General features: G+C 34.4%; 2 protein-coding genes across 2 annotated transcripts in view; one reads left to right on the forward strand and one right to left on the reverse strand.

Annotated features, from left to right (window-relative positions):
- The window catches only part of LOC123554473 (propionyl-CoA carboxylase beta chain, mitochondrial-like), a 59,776-nt gene that overhangs the window by 15,341 nt on the left and 23,859 nt on the right, over positions 1 to 20,576 (reverse strand). Inside the window, exons 9-10 of the mRNA XM_045344655.2 lie at positions 8,812 to 8,878; positions 8,195 to 8,315 (exon numbers count right to left, since the gene is read on the reverse strand). Of these exons, the coding sequence (XP_045200590.1) occupies positions 8,195 to 8,315; positions 8,812 to 8,878 (188 nt within the window). The remainder of the gene's footprint in view (positions 1 to 8,194; positions 8,316 to 8,811; positions 8,879 to 20,576) is intronic.
- On the forward strand, positions 13,855 to 18,990 carry LOC123554474 (uncharacterized). Its single transcript, XM_045344656.2, has 2 exons — positions 13,855 to 14,186; positions 16,464 to 18,990. The coding sequence occupies exon 2, from the start codon at positions 17,152 to 17,154 to the stop codon at positions 18,913 to 18,915; it is 1,764 nt and encodes a 587-aa protein (XP_045200591.2). The 5' UTR covers positions 13,855 to 14,186; positions 16,464 to 17,151; the 3' UTR covers positions 18,916 to 18,990.

Genomic DNA, 20,576 nt, shown 5'->3' on the forward strand with positions numbered 1-20,576 from the left:
CTTAACCAAAATCGGGACGCGGACGCGGACGCCGACGCATGGGCGAGTGCAATAGCTCACTATTCTATGAATAGTCGAGCTAATAATGCACAGAAGGACACCTGGGGTCTTCCTCCACCATCGAATCTGGAAAGTAGTCATATGACTAATAACTGTGTAGGTGCGACGTTAAACCCAACAACAAGAGGACCATGATGGTCCTGAATCGCTCACCTATCCCCACATGACCCAGTGTTGAACTGAGTATGATGTCATTATTTGACATAGTGACCTAGTTTTTGAGCACATGTGACCTAGATATCATCAAGATAAAAAATTCTGACCAATTTTTATGAAGATCCATTGAAAAATATGGCCTCTAGAGAGGTCACAAGGTTTTTCTATTATTTGACCTAATGGCCTAGTTTTTGAAGGCACGTGACCCACTTTTAAACTTGACCTAGATATCATCAAGGTGAACATTCTCACCAATTTTCATGAAGATCTCGTGAAAAATATGGCCTCTAGAGAGGTCACAAGGTTTTTCTATTTTTCGACCTACTGACCTAGTTTTTGACCGCACATGACCCAGTTACAAACCTGACCTAGATATCATCAAGCTGAACATTCTCACCAATTTTCATGAAGATCCGTTGAGAAATATGGCCTCTAGAGAGGTCACAAGGTTTTTTCTATTTTTAGACCTACTGACCTAGTTTTTAACCCCACGTGACCCAGTTTCGAACTTGACTTAGATATCATCAAGATGAACATTCTGACCAATAATCATGAAGATCTCATGAAAAATATGGCCTCTAGAGAGGTCACAAGGTTTTTCTATTTTTAGATCTACTGACCTAGTTTTTAATCCCACATGACCCAGTTTCGAAATTGACCTAGATATCTTCAAGGTAAACACTCTGACCAATTTTCATGAAGATCCATTGAAAAATATCGCCTCTAGAGAGGTCACAAGGTTTTCCTATTTTTAGACCTACTGACCTAGTTTTTGACCGCACGTGACCCAGTTTCGAACTTGGCCTAGATATCATCAAGGTGAACATTCTGACCAATTTTCATGAAGATCCATTGAGAAATATGGCCTCTAGAGAGGTCACAAGGTTTTTCTATTTTTAGATCTACTGACCTAGTTTTTGACCCCACATGACCCAGTTTCGAACTTGGCCTAGATATCATTAAGGTGAACATTCTGACCAATTTTCATACAGATCCATTGAGAAATATGGCCTCTAGAGAGGTCACAAGGTTTTTCTATTTTTAGATCTACTGACCTAGTTTTTAACCCCACGTGACCCAGTTTCGAACTTGACCTAGATATCATCAAGGTGAACACTCTGACCAATTTTCATGAAGATCCATTGAGAAATATGGCCTCTAGAGAGGTCACAAGGTTTTTCTATTTTTAGACCTACTGACCTAGTTTTTGACCCTACGTGACCCAGTTTCGAACTTGACCTAGATATCATCAAGGTAAACATTCTGACCAATACTCATGCAGATCTCATGAAAAATATGGCCTCTAGAGAGGTCACAAGGTTTTTCTATTTTTAGACCTACTGACCTAGTTTTTGACCCTACGTGACCCAGTTTCGAACTTGACCTAGATATCATCAAGGTAAACATTCTGACCAATATTCATGAAGATCTCATGAAAAATATGGCCTCTAGAGAGGTCACAAGGTTTTTCTATTTTTAGACCTACTGACCTAGTTTTTGAACCCACGTGACCCAGTTTCGAACTTGACCTAGATATCATCAAGTTGAACATTCTGACCAATTTTCATGAAGATCTTATGAATATATGGCCTCTAGAGAGGTCACAAGGTTTTTCTATTTTTAGACCTACTGACCTAGTTTTTGATGGCACGTGACCCAGTTTCGAACTTGACCTAGATATCATCAAGATGAACATTCTGACCAACTTTCATAAAGATCCCATGAAAAATGTGACCTCTAGAGTGGTCACAAGCAAAAGTTTACGGACGCACGGACGGACGACGGACGACGGACACCGCGCGATCACAAAAGCTCTCTTTGTCACTTTGTGACAGGTGAGCTAAAAACAAAATAAATCTGGCACACGATCCAATCTTTTTTGTTGTTGATGAAATATAATTTTATAAAATTCTACATTGTAGAACAATTTTTGTATCAAACATTTAGAACTACTTTAACTATCACATTCTGGCTAGTAAGGACTCTTCTTTCACTATCTAGAGCTCAACAGTTCTACCCTTCTACTGTGGGAAAAATTAACAATTGAGCAAGATAATTTTAACAAATAAACAATGACTAAAATCACTTTCAAGAAAGCAAAATAAAACAGACAGGTTTACTTTTGTATTTATTGCTAGAAATGCAGACTGAGAATGTTTTAAATTTTCAAAAAGTTAAAAATATATAATGTGAGTTGGGTCTATTTGTATAAATGACCACTATAAAGTAATTCACTTTTTAATATGAAAGCGTATTTAACAACAAACGCACTTGTACAATATCAAGGTTATCTGACATGCCTGAAAAAATACAAACATCCTTCAAATATTTTTGTATTGTGGTGCATGATAAGGGTTTGTATTAATAAATGTTTCAGGAAAAAAACACTCCAGGATAAACTTGATACAAATCAAATTTGTCGTTATATCAGTCAAAAATTAAATACACAATTATATTTCAAGGTTAAACCGCTAATTATAGAACAGAATTTAGTGGTATTATATTCAGTGATAGATTGGTATTTCAAAGAAAACAAGATGTGTGTCCATAGGACACAAGTGCCCCCACTCCTGTCACTGCACATGGTTTTATGACTATATGTGAAATATTTTTTAAGATGTTTGCAACACAAACTTTTAAGAACTTGTTTTTCACTTAGTGAAGGACCAGAACTCTGGCCTAACTGAGTGAAATCCCAAAGAGAACATCAGGTGTACAACTTCACATCCTACAAAACACCCTACAAAACAACCCACTAAATGTTTAATGACTCTAGGTCAAGTACATTTTGAGATACATGGACACAAATTTTTATTTCTGACTATTTCAAGGGCCATTACTCTGGTCTTGCAAAGTGAACAAAAAAATCAGGTGCACAGATTCACATCCTGGATAATATTCCTACATGGTATCATTGGTGAAACATTCTTTTAGATATATGCAACACAACCTTTTAAATGCTTGTACATATTTTTCACTAAGTCAAGGACCAATATTACTCCAGTTTGGTTGAGTGAAATCATATTACCAGGTGCAAAACTTCACATGCTATATAACAATCTCCTAGTAGAGTTTTAAGACACTAAGTCAGATACTTTTTGAGATACATGCAACACAAACTTGTATCCCAATTATGCATATTTTTGACAATCAAGGGCCATAACTAGCTTCTGACTAATAGAAATCTGGAAAAAATCAAAGGTGCACAACGTCAAGTGCTGAGTAATATTCGTATGATGTTTCTTGATCCTAGGTCAAATACTTTTTGAGATGTGTGACAAAACTTTTATGTCTGTTTATGCATATTTTTGACTACTTCAAGGGCCATAACTCTAGTCTGGCTCAGTGATATCTCTAACAAAACATTAGGTACACAACCTCAAATGCTGAATAATATTCCTGTAATGTTTCATAATACTGGGGCAAATCCTTTTAGAGATATAAGTGACACAAACTTGGGCTCTTTTATGCTTATTTTTGACTAAGTCAAGGGCCATAACTCTGGTATGGCTGTGTGAGAGCCAAATTAAACCCCCTGATGCACAACTTCACATGCTAGATAACAATCCTGTGAGGTCTGATAACTCATGGTCAAAAACTTTTTGAGATGTGCATGACATAAAGTCAGACTGATGGGCAGTCTAACAGAAGGCAAGACAAGGGCAACTCTGTTTCCGCTAAAAATTGTTTGGGGTAAAAGGAATTTTTGGAGAGGATCTTAAAATACTTTAACCAGGTTTGATGAAAATCCATCAAGTGGTTTATGAGAAGTTCTTAAAAGGTTTTAATATTTTTAGCTCTAGTGGCCCCTAGAAGGGGTTAAGCAGAAACCTTCGAATCATGTTGAGACCTTGCCATGATGCTACAGACCAAGTTTGGTGCAATTCAGATGAGTATTTTCGAGGAGAAGATATTTATGTGAAAACTGTCAAAGACAGACACCAGACCATCCACCTATACTAACAACTCACCTTGAACATTTGGCTCAGGTGAGCTAAAAACATTGTAGCAGAATGAATGAAGATTTTCAACATCACAATCATATATTAATGCACTGCAAGGGGAGGCAATCACTGAAGGGAATCTGACCACTCAATTTCTTTCCACTCCTTTTCCATATTATAGACTGTCCAACATTTTTATTTACAAGGCCTGAAAACCTAAGGATTTATTTAGGACAAACTTTCAGTAACCATAAATAATGCATTTTCAGTGAAATGTTTGCTGTCTGCTGGCTGGGTCATACTAAATCAATTTGTCATTAGAAAGATTTGGAAAGCTTGCACCCCCAAAGTGATATTCGAGGCAGGTGACCTCTAAACTGTCTATTTTTAATGCTATTAAATGAGTTGGTTCTATTTATATAATCATATACTGTAATTGATATGCATTTCCTCAAACACTTGGTACAACTTTGCTGATCATATATCATTATCAGATTTTTCTCACTCATGCAAATGCAGCAGCTTGGTTATAAAATATTATTGCTTGAAATTTTAAAACACACTTTAAATGCTTTTGTAGTACGCTGCATGTTAGTTTTTGGAAAATAGATAATTTACAGAAATGCTTAAAGATTGACTTAAAAATATGGTACCAAGTACACAGCAGAAATTTCATTTAAACCACAAATAATTGAACAGTGACTAATTCACACGTAGAGTCAAAAGGGGATGTTGTGAAATTCTACGCTGACCTTCAAAGAATAAAACAACAGTCATGGAATGTATGGCTACGTCTTCGAAACATTTGTCTAAAGCATTAGACAATATGGGTTATAGTTTTGAAATGATAAAACATCGACAATTTAAGTTTGAAGAATCAGACAAACTTTACAACAGATACAATTCAGATGGAATATCGGCACATCGTGTAACTACAGGAGGTAACGGGGAGGGTACAACACTTTACTTTGAAAGCGACACTGATCATCTGTTTCTAGTTTTGACAGTTATCTGCACAAGTGAGCCAGTAAAATACAGGAATACAAAAATGATGACTGTTTTTGAAACTGACATGACAAATACACCAGCAGGGTACACAAAACTAAAATTAGCAAGATTTGACAGTCAAAGTTTCAAAGACAAAATTCAAGATTCGTTATTCAAATCGGAAAAAGCGGAAAAATATATCTCCAGCGATTTTTTTATAAATGTTATACAAAAACACGTTCAGGTAATTATGAAAGATAAAGGGTTTCAATGTACCGGCAGGAAGGGTCCCTCAACCCCTGCTGCAAATCCCTACGTTTGTAGAGATAACGTTTACGCTTTTGACTGGGATGCTAAAGAATATCTGACAAAATGGGTCATTCAGAAAAGACTGACTGAATGGCCAACAAAAGAGGTCATAAGGAAGATGGCAGAATTAGAAGGAGACGTTGTGCCAGTTGGCAACAAAACCAGTGACCATCAGTTCCAAGAATGGAGAATCGGCTTCGCAAAAGCGGAACTTCTGTTAATGAGAAGTTTAAATGAAGTGCAATTAAAAGTAGTTGTTCTTCTGAAAAAATTAGCTCGTCATTTATTGAAATTATTAAATACTAAGACGATAACATCTTACATCATGAAAAACGTGGCTTTCTGGATTTTTGAAAGAACACATACTTTTACTGAAAATAATCTACTCCAATTAACACTTAATTCTTTAAAATTTCTGAAGACATGCATTGATGATAACTTTCTACCAAGTTACATGATACGAAACAGAAATCTGTTGACAGAAAAACTTGACAAATATCAACGGAATGATTTATCGAACATACTTAAGGATTTGATATCTGAAAAAGCTAATGTAGTAATGCGGATTGATGAAATTCGTGACGTGTCGATGAAATTATTACATTATCCCGAGCTAGTATTAAACAACTCTGAAAGGCGAAATCAAATGGAAAAACTTCTCCTAATACGTCGATCAATACGTGCGGAACTTCGTCGACCAAACATGCTTGAACAAGAACATCGCCAAAAACTTTCAGAACATTTGGAATACACGAAAATAACAAACCAGCTGTACAAAATGGTTCTACCTGACATGGAAGAGCTTGAAACCCAAGGAGCAGATATTGAAGATATCTTTGTGCAAAGAATTTCTAAAACGGTCCGATGACAAAATCAATTCACACAGCCATGATGTAATTTAGCGGGGCAAAAATTCCTGTCAAAGAACTTTGATTTAATAAATCATAGTTATGTGTCTAACTAATTGTGAACTAGTTTTGTACAAGTGTTTATCAACTGATATATCACGACATAGACTTAAGGAGGTACCACAAAATAACTACTGGTATATTCTTTTGTATTTCTATGATGGTAATTATACATGCTTTGCATGAAGAAAATGAGAAATAACAGGTATCTAGTTACAAATTGACAGTGCCATATATAAAGCCAAGACAATGCGTTTAATGACATTGTCTAAATATATTATTAAATTAATGTAGTAGTATGCACAGTACTTGATGTATTAAGGTAAGTTTAGACCACACTTTGTTTCTACCGTGTAAGATAGTTATAATTTTAATTCATGAAGGGCCTAAATTGTTCACCTGTCGTCTTGTAAGCATGATTTGCACGAAGTTTATGTGGGAGGAAAAAGTAGGTCACAAGGTTGTGGTGGGTCTTTAAATGGTTATTACCCAAAAATAAAATTACAAAGCTATCACCTGAATTTATCTTATTTTGCATAATTTTAAGGAAGCAGATCCCTAATGACAAGTGCAAATTTCTGTTAAAATACATATTCTATATATAAAACATCAGTACTCTCCAGTGTGAATGGAAAGCCAGGAGACCTGTATGAGCTACATTATGGTCAGCAGAAGGCCAAAATGCTATACAAAAATAAGTTATGGTAAATAAATTACCTACTGCCATTAACAGCCCACTACTTTAATTCACAATTAGATGTGTGCTGATAAGACACCGGTGCCCCTTCACTTCCTGTCTCTGTTCTGTCATATGTTACTTGATAACAATACAAGACTTGAGTAAATGGGTTGTAGGTATGAGTTATTAGTGATGGACGGATGGGTTGTCATTAAGAAACGCAAGATGAAACAAACACAAGAAAAAAAGAAACTGAGGAGTGGCGTGAAGTAGGAGGAACTAAATAAAAAAAAAAAAAACTCCATGTGCACAGCTTCTCATGCTGAAATACATTCCTATAAATTTTCATGACTCCAAGTCAAGTATTATTTTAGATAAGTGCAACACAAACTTTTATATCTGTAATGCATATATTTGACTAAGTCAAGGCCCGTAACTCTGATCTGGCAGAATGAAATCCCATACAGTGCACATGCTATATCGGTATAACAATTCCCTCACATTTCATGATTCTACATCATATACTTTTTTGAGATACATTTGTATAGGTCACACAAACATTTTGACTCTTTAAGATAATTTTTGACAGTCCAAGGGCCATAACTCCAGCCTAGCTGAGTGAAATCTCAAACAAAACCACAGGTGCAAAACTTCACATGCTGAATAATACTCCTACAAGTTTCACGTCTCTAGGTCAAATTTTTTTTTCCAGATATATGCGACAAAACTTTTAAGGGCCTTTATGCATATTTTTAAGTTAAGGCTCATAACCTGATCTGGCAGAGTGAAATCCCAAACAAAACTTCACACACTAGATAATGCTTCCCTAATATTTCTTGATTTTACGTCAATTCTTTTTGAGATATACGTAACAAATTTTTAGACCCTTTAAGCATATTTTTTGACAAGGGGAAATCTAAGTGTTCCCCTTTCTCCTATCAAGAAAACAAGACTATATTTTTGGGGCCACAAAATCTCTGTTGCAGTAAGTTCAAACATCAAATTAAATTCTGATATTTAAGAACAACCTCTCAGAAGGTATTAGATTAAGTTTGACAACCCCCCCAAAAATGTTCTTTTGTTTACTACTGTGCTATCTCATTTCATTTTTCTCAACATGAACATTATTCTTTGTTAACTACTATACATACCAAGGGTCATAGCATTCTCTGATTGGCGCAGGATCTTGGTTGCTTAACGGCAGGAAGTCAAAGAATTCCCTCACCTGCAGCAAGCCATCCACGTCATTCTCAAAGGCTCTATGGGCCACACCTGACCAATGAAAAAGTTAAAGTAACTTTAGAGTATCTAATTTAACCCTTAGCTTGCTAAATTTCTAAAATGGGACTGGTCCATCATTCAATCTGGGCTGTACCATTTATTATTCGAAGGGGTGTTCACTGAAAATTTACTGACTGAAGAGTGAACAGTGCAGACCATGATCAGCCTGCATTTTCGTGGTCTGCACTGGTCGCAAGGGCAGAACTTCTTAAAGGTTAAAGTAACTTTAGAGTATCTCATTAAATACAGCCAAACTTCACTTGCTCGAATGTTATTGAATGTTTTTTCTATCTTTTTCTTAGTTTGGTAGCTCCTTTATGATGTGAAATGGAAACACTACAAAGAGAGAAAGACGGTCTGGCAAACCATGTTTGGTGAAAGCCCAGAAGAAACAAATGGGGCATATACAGCATAAACCCACTTATATTTAGCAGCTGCTGTTTAAGAAGTGCTAAAAGATATATGAATTCTTAATTTGGTTACTGACCTGATATAGTGGTGTGTGTTTTAGCCCCGCCTAACTCCTCCTGAGTGACATCCTCATTAGTTACAGACTGAAATAAAAACACATGAGATCTAAGACAAACATCAGCATCATTCTCTTCGCAAATGTTTCTTCCAATCTGTCTACAACTAAAATCTGCTATACTGTGGCAAACAAATATGCTATAACTTGAAAGTGATCTTTACGATTTAGATCATTAAACATAAATAAAAAGTTAGCTTTTTCTGCCATTAATACATATAGTGGCAAAATCCAGGGCAAAGGCTATTATAGCTCCTTTTTTTTTTACATTGAACTGGCAATGAGGGATGATTCAAGCAATTTTTGCAATACCAAGCAAAATCCTGAGATGAAGCTATAGTATTTTTTTGCCACTACTACATGAACAGACAAAAAGTAGCACTTGTGAACATTAATAAAGTGACAAAATCCAGAGATTAGGCTTACACTTTTTTCCCCAATAAGACATAATATTAAAGTGGTAAAATTCAGTGACTTTTTTCTTTAAAACTTAAATAAAGCAAAATGGCAAACAGCAGCGAGCACGACATATAAAAAGAGCACTTGTCTAGAAAACAAATTTCTGCACAGATACATATTTTGAATAAATGCAACTTTCTAAATAACAAAGACTACACAAACATTATCATGATTAGAAACAGGCATCCTGAAATACAATATATCTTGCCCAGGATCAATCCTGTATCAGTTACTTCCCTTTAATTGGCTACAGCTGTTGAGAGCAGCTCATAAACACTTCAATGATAAATAATCTGTTTATTGTATTGGAAGGATATACATTATTTTATGTCTATTTAGTGCTAGAAAATGACAACAAAAACTCTGTTTAATGCCAGAAATACTGACTAAATCTGGCATCATTTTCTAGGCAAAAAATTGCTTTGATTTCTTTGAAAGAACTTAAAAACCTGCCATGCTATCTGATATCTCGAGACCAAAAAAACCTGGACTTCTTGAAATTTCCAAGAACTTAAAACACAATTTGATACTTATCTTCAAACTGGATTTCTGAGAGAGGGGAAAAAACTGTCTAATGCATATTTAAGCTTTAAGTGAAACATAAAAAAAAAATTATGTTACTTCACTTTGAAATTTACAACTTATCCTATATCATTACAGTGCACAAGAATGCATGTAATCTAAAATAAGATTTTCTGAATTGCTTTTTATCATCAGCATGGAAAAACAACATTTTAATAGTGTTCTGCATTGCTTTTATTTCACTAGTTAATCCAGCAGCTTCATGCAGGTTACTCCCATTCCAAAGGGTTTTCAATGCATACAAACCAGTTATATTTCTGTACGTAACTGGTTAAAAAATTCACACCTGTGAAAATTCCTAAGTGAACCTGATTATGAATAATAATGACCAAAAAAAAATTTTCACAAAAGGTAAAATATTACTTTTAGTACATCGCTTCACTATATTCAAGCCTCATACAATAAGTTGAGAAAAAAAATACATTTATAGTATTACTGTACCACAAACTGTCTTATAAAATATTTACCTATTATATTTTTCTTTGAAAAATAAGTACCTACTTGGCCATGCACTTTTGCAAAACTGCAATGGCTGAACTTACTGGCTCATGCTCTTACTGAAATATTTACTTCTGATAACAGTGTCACAAGTATTTTCCAACATTTTTTCTTTAATAAGAAGGGCTCCTTCAAATATAAAAACAAATACTTTAAAATGCTTAAATTTTTACATTTTTTTTTCAACAGTATTTCAGTTATGTAACAGCCAGCAGTTAACCAAACCAGTGTTTCTATTTCCGGCTAAGATGGCAAAAACACTTGGTATCTAACATGAGAAATTACTTGCAAATCATTATTGGAACTAATTATTCCACCTGTGTGGCTTATCAGCATTATAATGTGTAAATATTTTCCCAGTAGTAGCAAATGATACATGCCGAGATACCTACCCCTCCTCTCCAGCATTATTTCTACAGTAAACAATATGTCAGCTGCCAGTCACACTAATTGGCTTTAATTGCTACTTTAATTGGCAGTGTCTTGGGAGAAGCTATAATTCTTCAAACAATCAATTTTCAAACAGATTAGATGATGAAAAAAGTGTATAACTGTTAAGAAACTTAAGAAACCTGTGTATTTTTTCTGATAAAAAAATGTAATCTTCAAATCAGTCTTATCAATCAATAATCAACAGTCATTAATGATTTTTGGGTGCACCAACTGAGATTAGATTAGAGGCCCTGGGACTGAATCCTCACCTAACACTTTCTTTTCATTGCAGTGTAAAGCACTCTATTGCTTAAATTGCCTCAATGGCCAAGCTTTACATGATTATCAGCAAAATGTTGGGAATACAAGGACTCAGGGTTGCCACTTAGTTGGGAAATGAAATTCCCTGACTCTTCCCTGATTAAACCATACTTTTCACTGACAAATACCATCATATTTTTTTCGGCCTCCTCCTCCCCTACAGCCATCCACTCAACCCTTTTATATGCATTTTGTTTCAGATATTACAAACTTTCATCAAAATTCCAAAGTTAACATATAAACAAAATTGATTCAAACACATTTAAATTACGTTTATACACAATTACACCAAAATGTGTTTGGAAATACTTATAAATACTGCTTGAAGACTGACATAGCCACTGAACATTTTAAACATCGACCTGGAATTTTATTTTTCCCTGACTTTTCTAAAATTTCATTTTTCACTGACCATTATCAAGATTTCCCTGACTATTCACTGACCTTGAAAAAAAAACCAACACATTTTTCCCTGACTTTTCAAGGTAAGTGGCAACCCTGAAGGTCTAACTGGCTTCAATTTTGCTTGGTTTTAATTGTTCTGGAAAAAAACACAGTATAGTAGCTTGTAATAAATTTCTACATAGAAAGACTGACCAGTATCATAAGTATGTGTCTGTTATTTAAGAAAGGCAGGTCTTTTTTTTTTCGATTTTCAGTTGGGAAGAAAAACAAATGGTTCAAACAGGTGCCAGTAATACAGGTGTTACCGTACAGTCTAATTTCAACCTGCTGTGTTACATAACAGAGATCAAAACTGAATTTCAACAGCATCTAAATGCTCCAATCCAGATGCCGATTTCAAATTAGGCATCAAAATGTGAAGCTTTTGATACTTGGAAGCTGGCCTATCAGATAAACTTGTTAATGTTACTGCACAGCAGAGAAATCTTTCTGTCTGCATTAAAAAAAATCCTCAACTTATATCATGAAAGGAATAATTATTGTATTATATTAATATTAAACATCAAAATTTACCTGAAGTCAAGAAACATCAGAAAATACTTATTAAATTAGGAAAAATTACTGTAAATTGGTATGAAAGTTTGATTTTTTGTTGGAAAAAATAATGGATTTCTTGAAAAATTCTAACTTGTATATTCCTATTAAAAGATAACTGAAAGAAAAGCAATTTCTTCGTTTAATAAATCTTTATATTTGGAACATTTTCATCCAAATCAAATTCATGTATTTTGAAAATCCTTTTCAGATATTATCCTAATTTTGACTGACAACTGTTTTTGATATCATATACAATGTTGTTGGTATTTGATAGAAAACACACATTGCCACAGAGCTTTGATACACAGATTGATAAAACTTTATCTTAGAAGATTTTTGATAATAAATATCATTCAACACTTTGAATGTAAATATCTGCCTATAAGACAGCCAACATGGCTTATCAGCATGCAACTCAATTTGGAAGATTTTAAATAGTTTTTTACTTATTTTTCTTCTTTGCTTAATAATTACTTTAAGACTCCTAGCTTAATGCATTTGTTTATAAAGTGACTGCCAATTTTTTTGTTATGAACATAGAATATTATACATGTAATTTCTTGTTAAATCCTATTTCACAGACACATTTTCTCTAACAGTTATTAATGGCTGGAATGAAATGCTGATTAACATAGTAGACTGAATCAATTGTTTTTATTACCTCCCTTTATGGCACTAACTGAAATTCATGACCTTGTACAGTATCACAAGAAATGTTTTTTATGAACATGTAATTATGCATAAAATTCTATTTTGTACAGCAGTTATATCTGTTTATAATACAAAATTAAAAGTCTAAAGGAACTTGAACTTTTTTTGCTCTCCATAAAAGAAGATAGAGAAAGAAAAGTTTTGCTGTTCATGACTGGAGGAAATAAAGGTATCTATCTATCAATGTTCTGAGCAAAACTGTGTTTGCTGAGTCTTTTTCATTTGAAAACACTTTCTAAAAATAATACTAAAACATCTATCATATATAGCTAACAATATATTTTTACAAACTGGTCAATGTCATATGAGCCGTGCCATGTGAAAACCAACATAGTGGCTTTGCGACCAGCATGGATCCAGACCAGCCTGCACATCCGCGCAGTCTGGTCAGGATCCATGCTGTTCGCTAACAGTTTCTCCAATTCCAACAGGCTTTAAAAGCGAACAGCATGGATCCTGACCAGACTGCGTGGATGCGCAGGCTGGTCTGGATCCATGCTGGTCGCACACCCACTATGTTGGTTTTCTCATGGCACGGCTCATATCACTGCATCTAAGATAAGAGCTTGTTTCCTAACAAAATTTTCAAAACAATGAGTGAGTTCTTTTATGTTTCATAGGGGCATAACTCCAGATTTATGTCTCAATGTTTTCAAAATTTGAAAAAAAAGTCCATGTTTTAGTAGTAACCAATAAAGAAATTGAAAGTAAGTAATGAAGAACTCAATTTATAGCTTTCTCAACTTAAGGTGCCCAGTTATATCCAAGTAACATTTTATGCCATTTTTGCATATTCTGCCAGAGATTATTTCAAGAACAAAAAAGGGTTTCTTAATTGTAATATCAAAACCTATATAACTTGCAGTCTATCATAAAAAATTCCTAATCCAAATGCTAAATATATTATTCAATACACTTTATAAATTTTTTAGATAATCTCTTTAACATTTCTGAGAAATAACTTCAAGGAAAAAAAGATCCTAAATGAAAAGTCAGTATAAAGGAAAATATCTTTTTCTTTCTTCTTATAATGTCTTGACCTCAAACTTTATGAGTATATATCCTAAAGCAAAGATACAAGAAAGCCTTATCTGAAATATGAAACTGAGGCTGGCAGGGTATCTATGGTAATTTATTCCCCTAACTGATAAGCCACTGATAAAAATTTGCGGTAATCGATAAGCCAAATCCAAAACACTGCATCACTTGGTGTTTATAGGCAGAGGAATATTTGGAGGAAGATATCTGAAGAAATACTTCAATATTCTTAGAAATATTTACATTGTAAAAACAGTATATGTCAGTATGACACAGGAAATATGATGGATAAGGTATATATAATTTATCTTCATTAACACTTTGTTGGGACTATTTTATTTTGTCAATATTTTCAAACAGTTTCATAAAATACCCTACACAATTATTATACTTGAAACTGTTATGCATTGCAAGTTAATTTTAATTTTCGAAATTAAGACTAATTATCATGTTTATTAGAATATAGTTTGGCTTTTAGTTTCTAAAAATGAAACTTGTATATAACATATTTGTTGTATTTATTGTATTAATATTTGATTTCAAGGAGAAAAATTTGGTTTTATATTATATTATATATATTTTGTTGGGTTTAATGCCACCCAACATGATAACAGGACATAATTATGTCAATTTTCCAGCTTTTAATTGTATGGGAAAGCCCTGCCCATCCTGACATTGTGCCAGGCAAGAGCTTTCACCTGTGTAGAATCACCATTGTTACCTTCCTTAAACCAACTGGATGGTTTCCTCAAAGGAAAGAATTCTAAACCCTAAGTGAGGTTTCAAACCCAGAGAGGTGAGGGCAAGTAATTTGGAGTCTTTGCCCTTAACCACACGCCGATGGAGGCTCCTAATATTTAATAGAAAAAAATACAAATAAAACAAGAGCTGTCAGTTGACAGCGCGCTCGACTATTCTCAGTGCTTGATAGTATAATATAATAAGCTATGAGTAAAACTTTAAAATTACAATAAGCATATTCTAAGTCGAAAAGGGGCCATAATTCAGTCAAATGCTTGACAGAGTTGCCTCCTCCTTTTTACAGACTGGGTCATGATGGTAAACAAGTATGCAAAATATTAAAGCAATATCTCAATGGACTTTGAAAATATTTGGGGTGGTACGCAAACTTTAACATTTGTGTGACGCTCACGCTCACGCCGACGCCTGGGGCAAGTAGGATAGCTCCCCTATTCTTCGAATAGTCGAGCTAATGAGGTGCTCCTATTTTTTTTGTTTCCCACGTATAATGTTGCTTTATATTTAGTATTTCTGAACTAATACTGAATTTGGCAAAAAAATGGTATATATCTCATTCAGAATGATTTGAACATTCAAGAGCTGTCATTAAGAAAGCGTGCTCAACTATTCGACAGCTTCTAAGTTGAACAAGGGCCATAACTTGACAAGACTTATGTAACTGAGATATTTTATTACAATTTATAACAAATTTTCATTTTATTAAATTTATTAAGGCAATGATATCATAACAACTTGCATGCAAAACTTCAACAAAGTTCTATGTTAAAAAGGGCCTTTATTTGAATTAAAGTCAAGATCAGACTACTTCAGTAGTTCTGATGACTGGGAAGCATTGTTTCAATCCAATACATAAAGTTGTTATTGAGATAACAGCTTAATAGCTAGTTGCAAGCCAAATTTTCTAAGTTGAAAAACTGCCATAATTTGAATTAAATTTAACAAGGAGTTATAAAACTTGGTGATTTCAAAGTCTGATGAATAAGGAGCCTTGTGTAAAGTTTCAATCCAATCATTCAAGTGGTTACAGAGGTATGAACTTGCACTCAAAACTTTAATGAAGTGTGATGCCGACACCTTAACACCTGCACAAGAGCAAATAAAATAACTCTCACTATTCTTGGAAAAGTCAAGCTGAAAATGACACAGATGAATTTTGCTTGAACTAATAGTCTTTTACTTCAGCAGGAAAAGAAAGTGTGTATTTCTTACCAGAACTAATCAAGTAACACATGAAACAGATGTGCAACAGAACTGACCCATGACAAATTGCCTTGAGGAAAGGTGCCCCCAGAAAGGCACTGTCTCAACTAATTAAGCTCCTGAAAACCATCTGAAATATTCTTGAAATCAGCACTTTTGTCTATTGCTGGTTTCTAGTCCTTTATCATTTTATAATTTCATTCATAATAATGCTGACAAATAATCATTTTTGTTCAGTTCACAAAATTTATGTGCAGCAATGTATATTGGTTATAGGTAACGGCAAAAAGCAGCATTACCAAAACATATTTATTTCAGGTGTGGGATCTTTTAGGGCCAGCCCTGATTTCATTATTTCAGGCTTTTGATCACCAGAAATTCCCTATATCACTTTCCTGGAAAGGAGATTTCAGGACTGAGAATGTTGAATTTCAAGGTTTTGATTTTTGACTGAATTCCAGGTCTGTTATTTGTAATATCAATTTGTTTTGCACATAAAATATCTTTTCATCAATTCCATCAATATTTTGAGTTATTTCTCATTTTTCTATGAAGTACCTCAACATCCGCTTGAAATGAAAAAAAAAATGCTTTTATTTATCTTTCAGAAAACTTTGAGAGAGTGCAGCTGAGAAAGATTCATCTGAAAAGAAAAGTGCATCATAAATACAATGCTGGCCTCCTTGATTAAGATAATTACTTCTGCAGAAACAGAACAGGTTCAGGTCTCTCTGACCACTCATGCTAGACAGGAACAATTTGGACATGCACTGAATTATGGTTGTAGATTAACTTGAAAATGTTGAAAAGCATGGAGTACTGTCATCAGTGTTAATGATGAAACATAATGTACTTTGCACATATATTTATGTAACAACTGTGAACTTTTTGGATTTTAACAAGGAGAGAGATCAGCCCTAGCAAGCAAAGGCATTAATATAAGAAAGGGATCTATTGGGGGAAAAAAGAATAATGTGAAAAATAAGCAATTGGCTTGGTGAAAAAATCTATCAGGAGCTTAAACATGGAGAAGAAAATGAACACAATTTCATGAAAATGACTGAAAAAGAGATGCAATGAGACATATTGAAAACTTGTGTAACTTCCCAAAAACTATACTGTTTGTGACACTGCCTCCTGTTCAATATTTAATCAAAATTTCTGTCTGAAAGTACTGGAAAATTCATCCATCTAAATCTTGAAAAGTAGGCTAATACAAAGAAACAAATCCACATAATCCAGCAGAAATTACAGGAACCAAGAATTTTATGAATCTTATAAAGGAAAGCTTTGATAATGGGAAATATTTTCAAGTACACTTTTCTAACAATTGTTATTTTCTGCGGAACAAAGATTCTTCATTTTGTAAAACAGTCAAATGAGAACTATTCAAACCAATTACCAACTGAAGACAGCAATACCTTCAATAATTTAGAAAAGAAATTCAACATATATACTACTATTAAAGAAGATGAAAATGAAATAAATGAAACTGGTGAGAAAATAAGTACAGTCACAACTGATACCCTGAAATGGACAAAAAGTAAAAATTCTACAAATCTGATTAACAGACTACAGAGGAAAAGAAAACTTCTCTCTCAAATGTGGGATAAATATTACAAGATTGGAGCAGGTACAACATTCCGAATTAAAGACACAAGCGCCTTCCATCAAGTTGGTGATGACATTTTTGCATTTTCAGCATTTTACGATAATAGGGAAATTCTAGGTAATCAAAATCCAGTTTTACGGATTGTAACTATATCAAAACTTCAATCAAGAGCCAGTCTGGAGTGCAGATTTTCTAAAACAAGGGCCAGTCAATGGGTTCAAGCGACAAGACAAGTACTAAGTGATAATCATGGTAAACCGTTTGGAGGTGTTATGTACACCTGTAACGTCCCTCATACGATTGGTAATAAACCACCAAAGACAGTTTATTTGCAAAGTTTACTCACTCATGAGGATCATTTTTCAAAGGTGACAAGTGCATTAGTTACCGTGGAAATAATTCCGCTGGGAATGTCACTTTGGAAGTCAACAATATATCATAATGTAGACAATCTAAAAAAATTCACCTCGGAGAATTGGCACACAAGTGATGCCAAACATTTCTTGGAAACTTCTCCAAATGATACTGATTTGAAAGAAATTCGAAAGATTGATAAATCACAGACACATCAAGGGAAACAACTAGATTTCAAAATAGTCCAAAATCGTGAAGAGTTACGAAGAACTAGAAACAGTAAACTTCCCAGCATTTCAGTGTGTGTACCACCATTGTTCGGAAACATTAAACTTTCCGAGTTTATACAGTTTGTTGAAATTCATAAAATTCTTGGTGCCAGTCAAATATTTTTCTACAAAATGCGCGTTTCCTCCGACATTGGGAGGATGTTAGATTATTATCAATCTCAGGGTATAGTTACACCTATTGACTGGCACTTACCCAGCGGACTTCAAGACTCCATGAATATCTGGTACCATGGTCAAAGTGCAGCACAACAAGACTGTTTATATAGAAGCATAGGGAATTTTGACTTTACTGCTTTTATTGACCTTGATGAGGTTATAGTTCCTTATACAGATTCAGACTGGCTATCAATGTTAGAAAGACTGGAGCAAGCTTACACAAAAGGCAAACCTAGAAACATAGCTGCCTTCATGTTTAAAAGTGCTTTCTTTGAATCTGACATTAAAATCAATGATGGCATTAAAACAAGCCAACATAAGTTGTCTCTCTTGAAAAATATTTATAGGAATGCAATAGTAAGCTCTGTGAGAACGAAAGTAATTGTGAAGCCGGCCTATATTGAACACATCGGCGTTCATCATGTTTCAAAGTTGGTAAATTCTTCAACAAAACTTGATATTATACATGTGCCTGTTAAAACAGCTCTGATTCACCACAACAGGAAATGCACAACAGCATTAGATACTGAAATGCATTGTGGGAAGTATGTATCAAACGCAAGTTTACTGAAATATGCTGATATTTTAGTGAAGAACTATGAGGAAGCTCTGGAATATAATGTGAAATATTTTAGAAGTATCAGATAAATGTGATTCAGATTCATATATGACATTCCATCATTCCATTATTGTTTGTTCTAATAAAAAATGCTTCCAAATGTACTTTGTTCCTAAATTTTTGTTCTTTATTTGTCATGTAGTAAACATTAGGATATAACAACTTTCCTTAATTAAACTAGAATGTGTCTGTAGGACACAGGGTGTGCACCCCCCCCCCCTCCCCCCCACTGGTACATTTGTCACAAATAAGGGGAAATAAATCGAATGTTTGCAGTCTTAATGGGGTATAGCCTAAAAAAAAATATGAAAAGGATTCATTATTCTATACCATATACTTTTTGAGCTATGAGCATCACAAACAAAAAATCCACTATTTTGGCTATTTCAAAAGCCATAACTCTGTAATAAATGCTAAAATTCTCAAGAAGAATGCCAAGTGTGCAAGGTCACATTATGATAAAGACTCAATCAAGGTTTCATGAATTTACATTAAATACTATCTGAGGCACATAATTAGGTGAAAATGTGCATTTTTTTACTATTTCAGGGGCCATAACTCTGGAAATAGGGGGGAGACCCATATAAAAAATAGTAGGTGCAAAAGTTCATATCATGATAAAGACTCATGCAATGTTTCATCAATTTATGTCGAATACTTTTTGAGCTAGGCGTGAAATGGTGCATTTTTAACCATTTCGAGGGCCATAACTCTAGAAATAGTGCGCAGACCCAGATTAAAAATAGGAGATGCGCAAGTTCATATCATGATTAAGACTCATGCAAGGTTTCATGAATCTATATCAAATACTTTTTGAGCTAGGCGTGTCACAAGGTGAAAATGTGCATTTTTGACTTCAGGGGCCATAATTCTAAAAATAGGGGGCGGAGCCAGACAAAAAATAGGAGGTGCGTAAGTTCATATCATGATAAAGACTCATGCAAGGTTTCATCAATTTATATCCAATACTTTTTGAGCTAGGCGTGTCACAAGGTGAAAATGTGCATTTTTCACTATTTCAGGGGCCATAACTCTAGAAATAGGGGGCGGACCCAGATGAAAAATAGGAGGTGCGCAAGTTCATATCATGATTAAGACTCATGCAAGGTTTCATGAATCTATATTAAATGCTTTTTGAGCTAGGCATGTCACAAGGTGAGAATGTGCATTTTTGACTATTTCAGGGGCCATAACTCTAAAATTAGGGGGCGGGGCCAAACGAAAAATAGGAGGTGCGTAAGTTCATATCATGATAAAGACTCATGCAAAGTTTCATCAATTTATATCAAATACTTTTTGAGCTAGGTGTGTCACGAACTTCGGATGGACAAGAGCAAATTTATATGCCCCTACCACTCGGGGGGGGGGGGAGGGGGGGGCACAGGCACAAAAACATGACAGACATATGGACAAACACAACACCATATAAAACTTCTTTTTTTCTATAATGCACATAAAATATATCATAACCATAGGTCTCTTATTAAACATTAACTTGGTGATGCCTTTAACCCATAGCCTGCTGGTGGCAAGTGATTCTGCCTTTGCGACTAGTGCAGACCAAGATTAGTCTGATTATGGTCTGCACTGTTCGCCATTCAGTCAGTATCGTTTTGGTTAGCACCCCTTTTAACAGTTAATAGTACTGTCCAAATTGAAAGATGGACAAGTTCATTATTATAGAAATTTA

Source organism: Mercenaria mercenaria, chromosome 7 (genome assembly GCF_021730395.1).
Source record: "Mercenaria mercenaria strain notata chromosome 7, MADL_Memer_1, whole genome shotgun sequence".
Classification (NCBI taxonomy): domain Eukaryota; kingdom Metazoa; phylum Mollusca; class Bivalvia; order Venerida; family Veneridae; genus Mercenaria; species Mercenaria mercenaria.

Excerpts from the sequence above, each read along its gene's own strand:
- LOC123554474 (XM_045344656.2), top strand. The coding sequence starts at position 17,152 with ATGGGAAATATTTTCAAGTACACTTTTCTAACAATTGTTATTTTCTGC.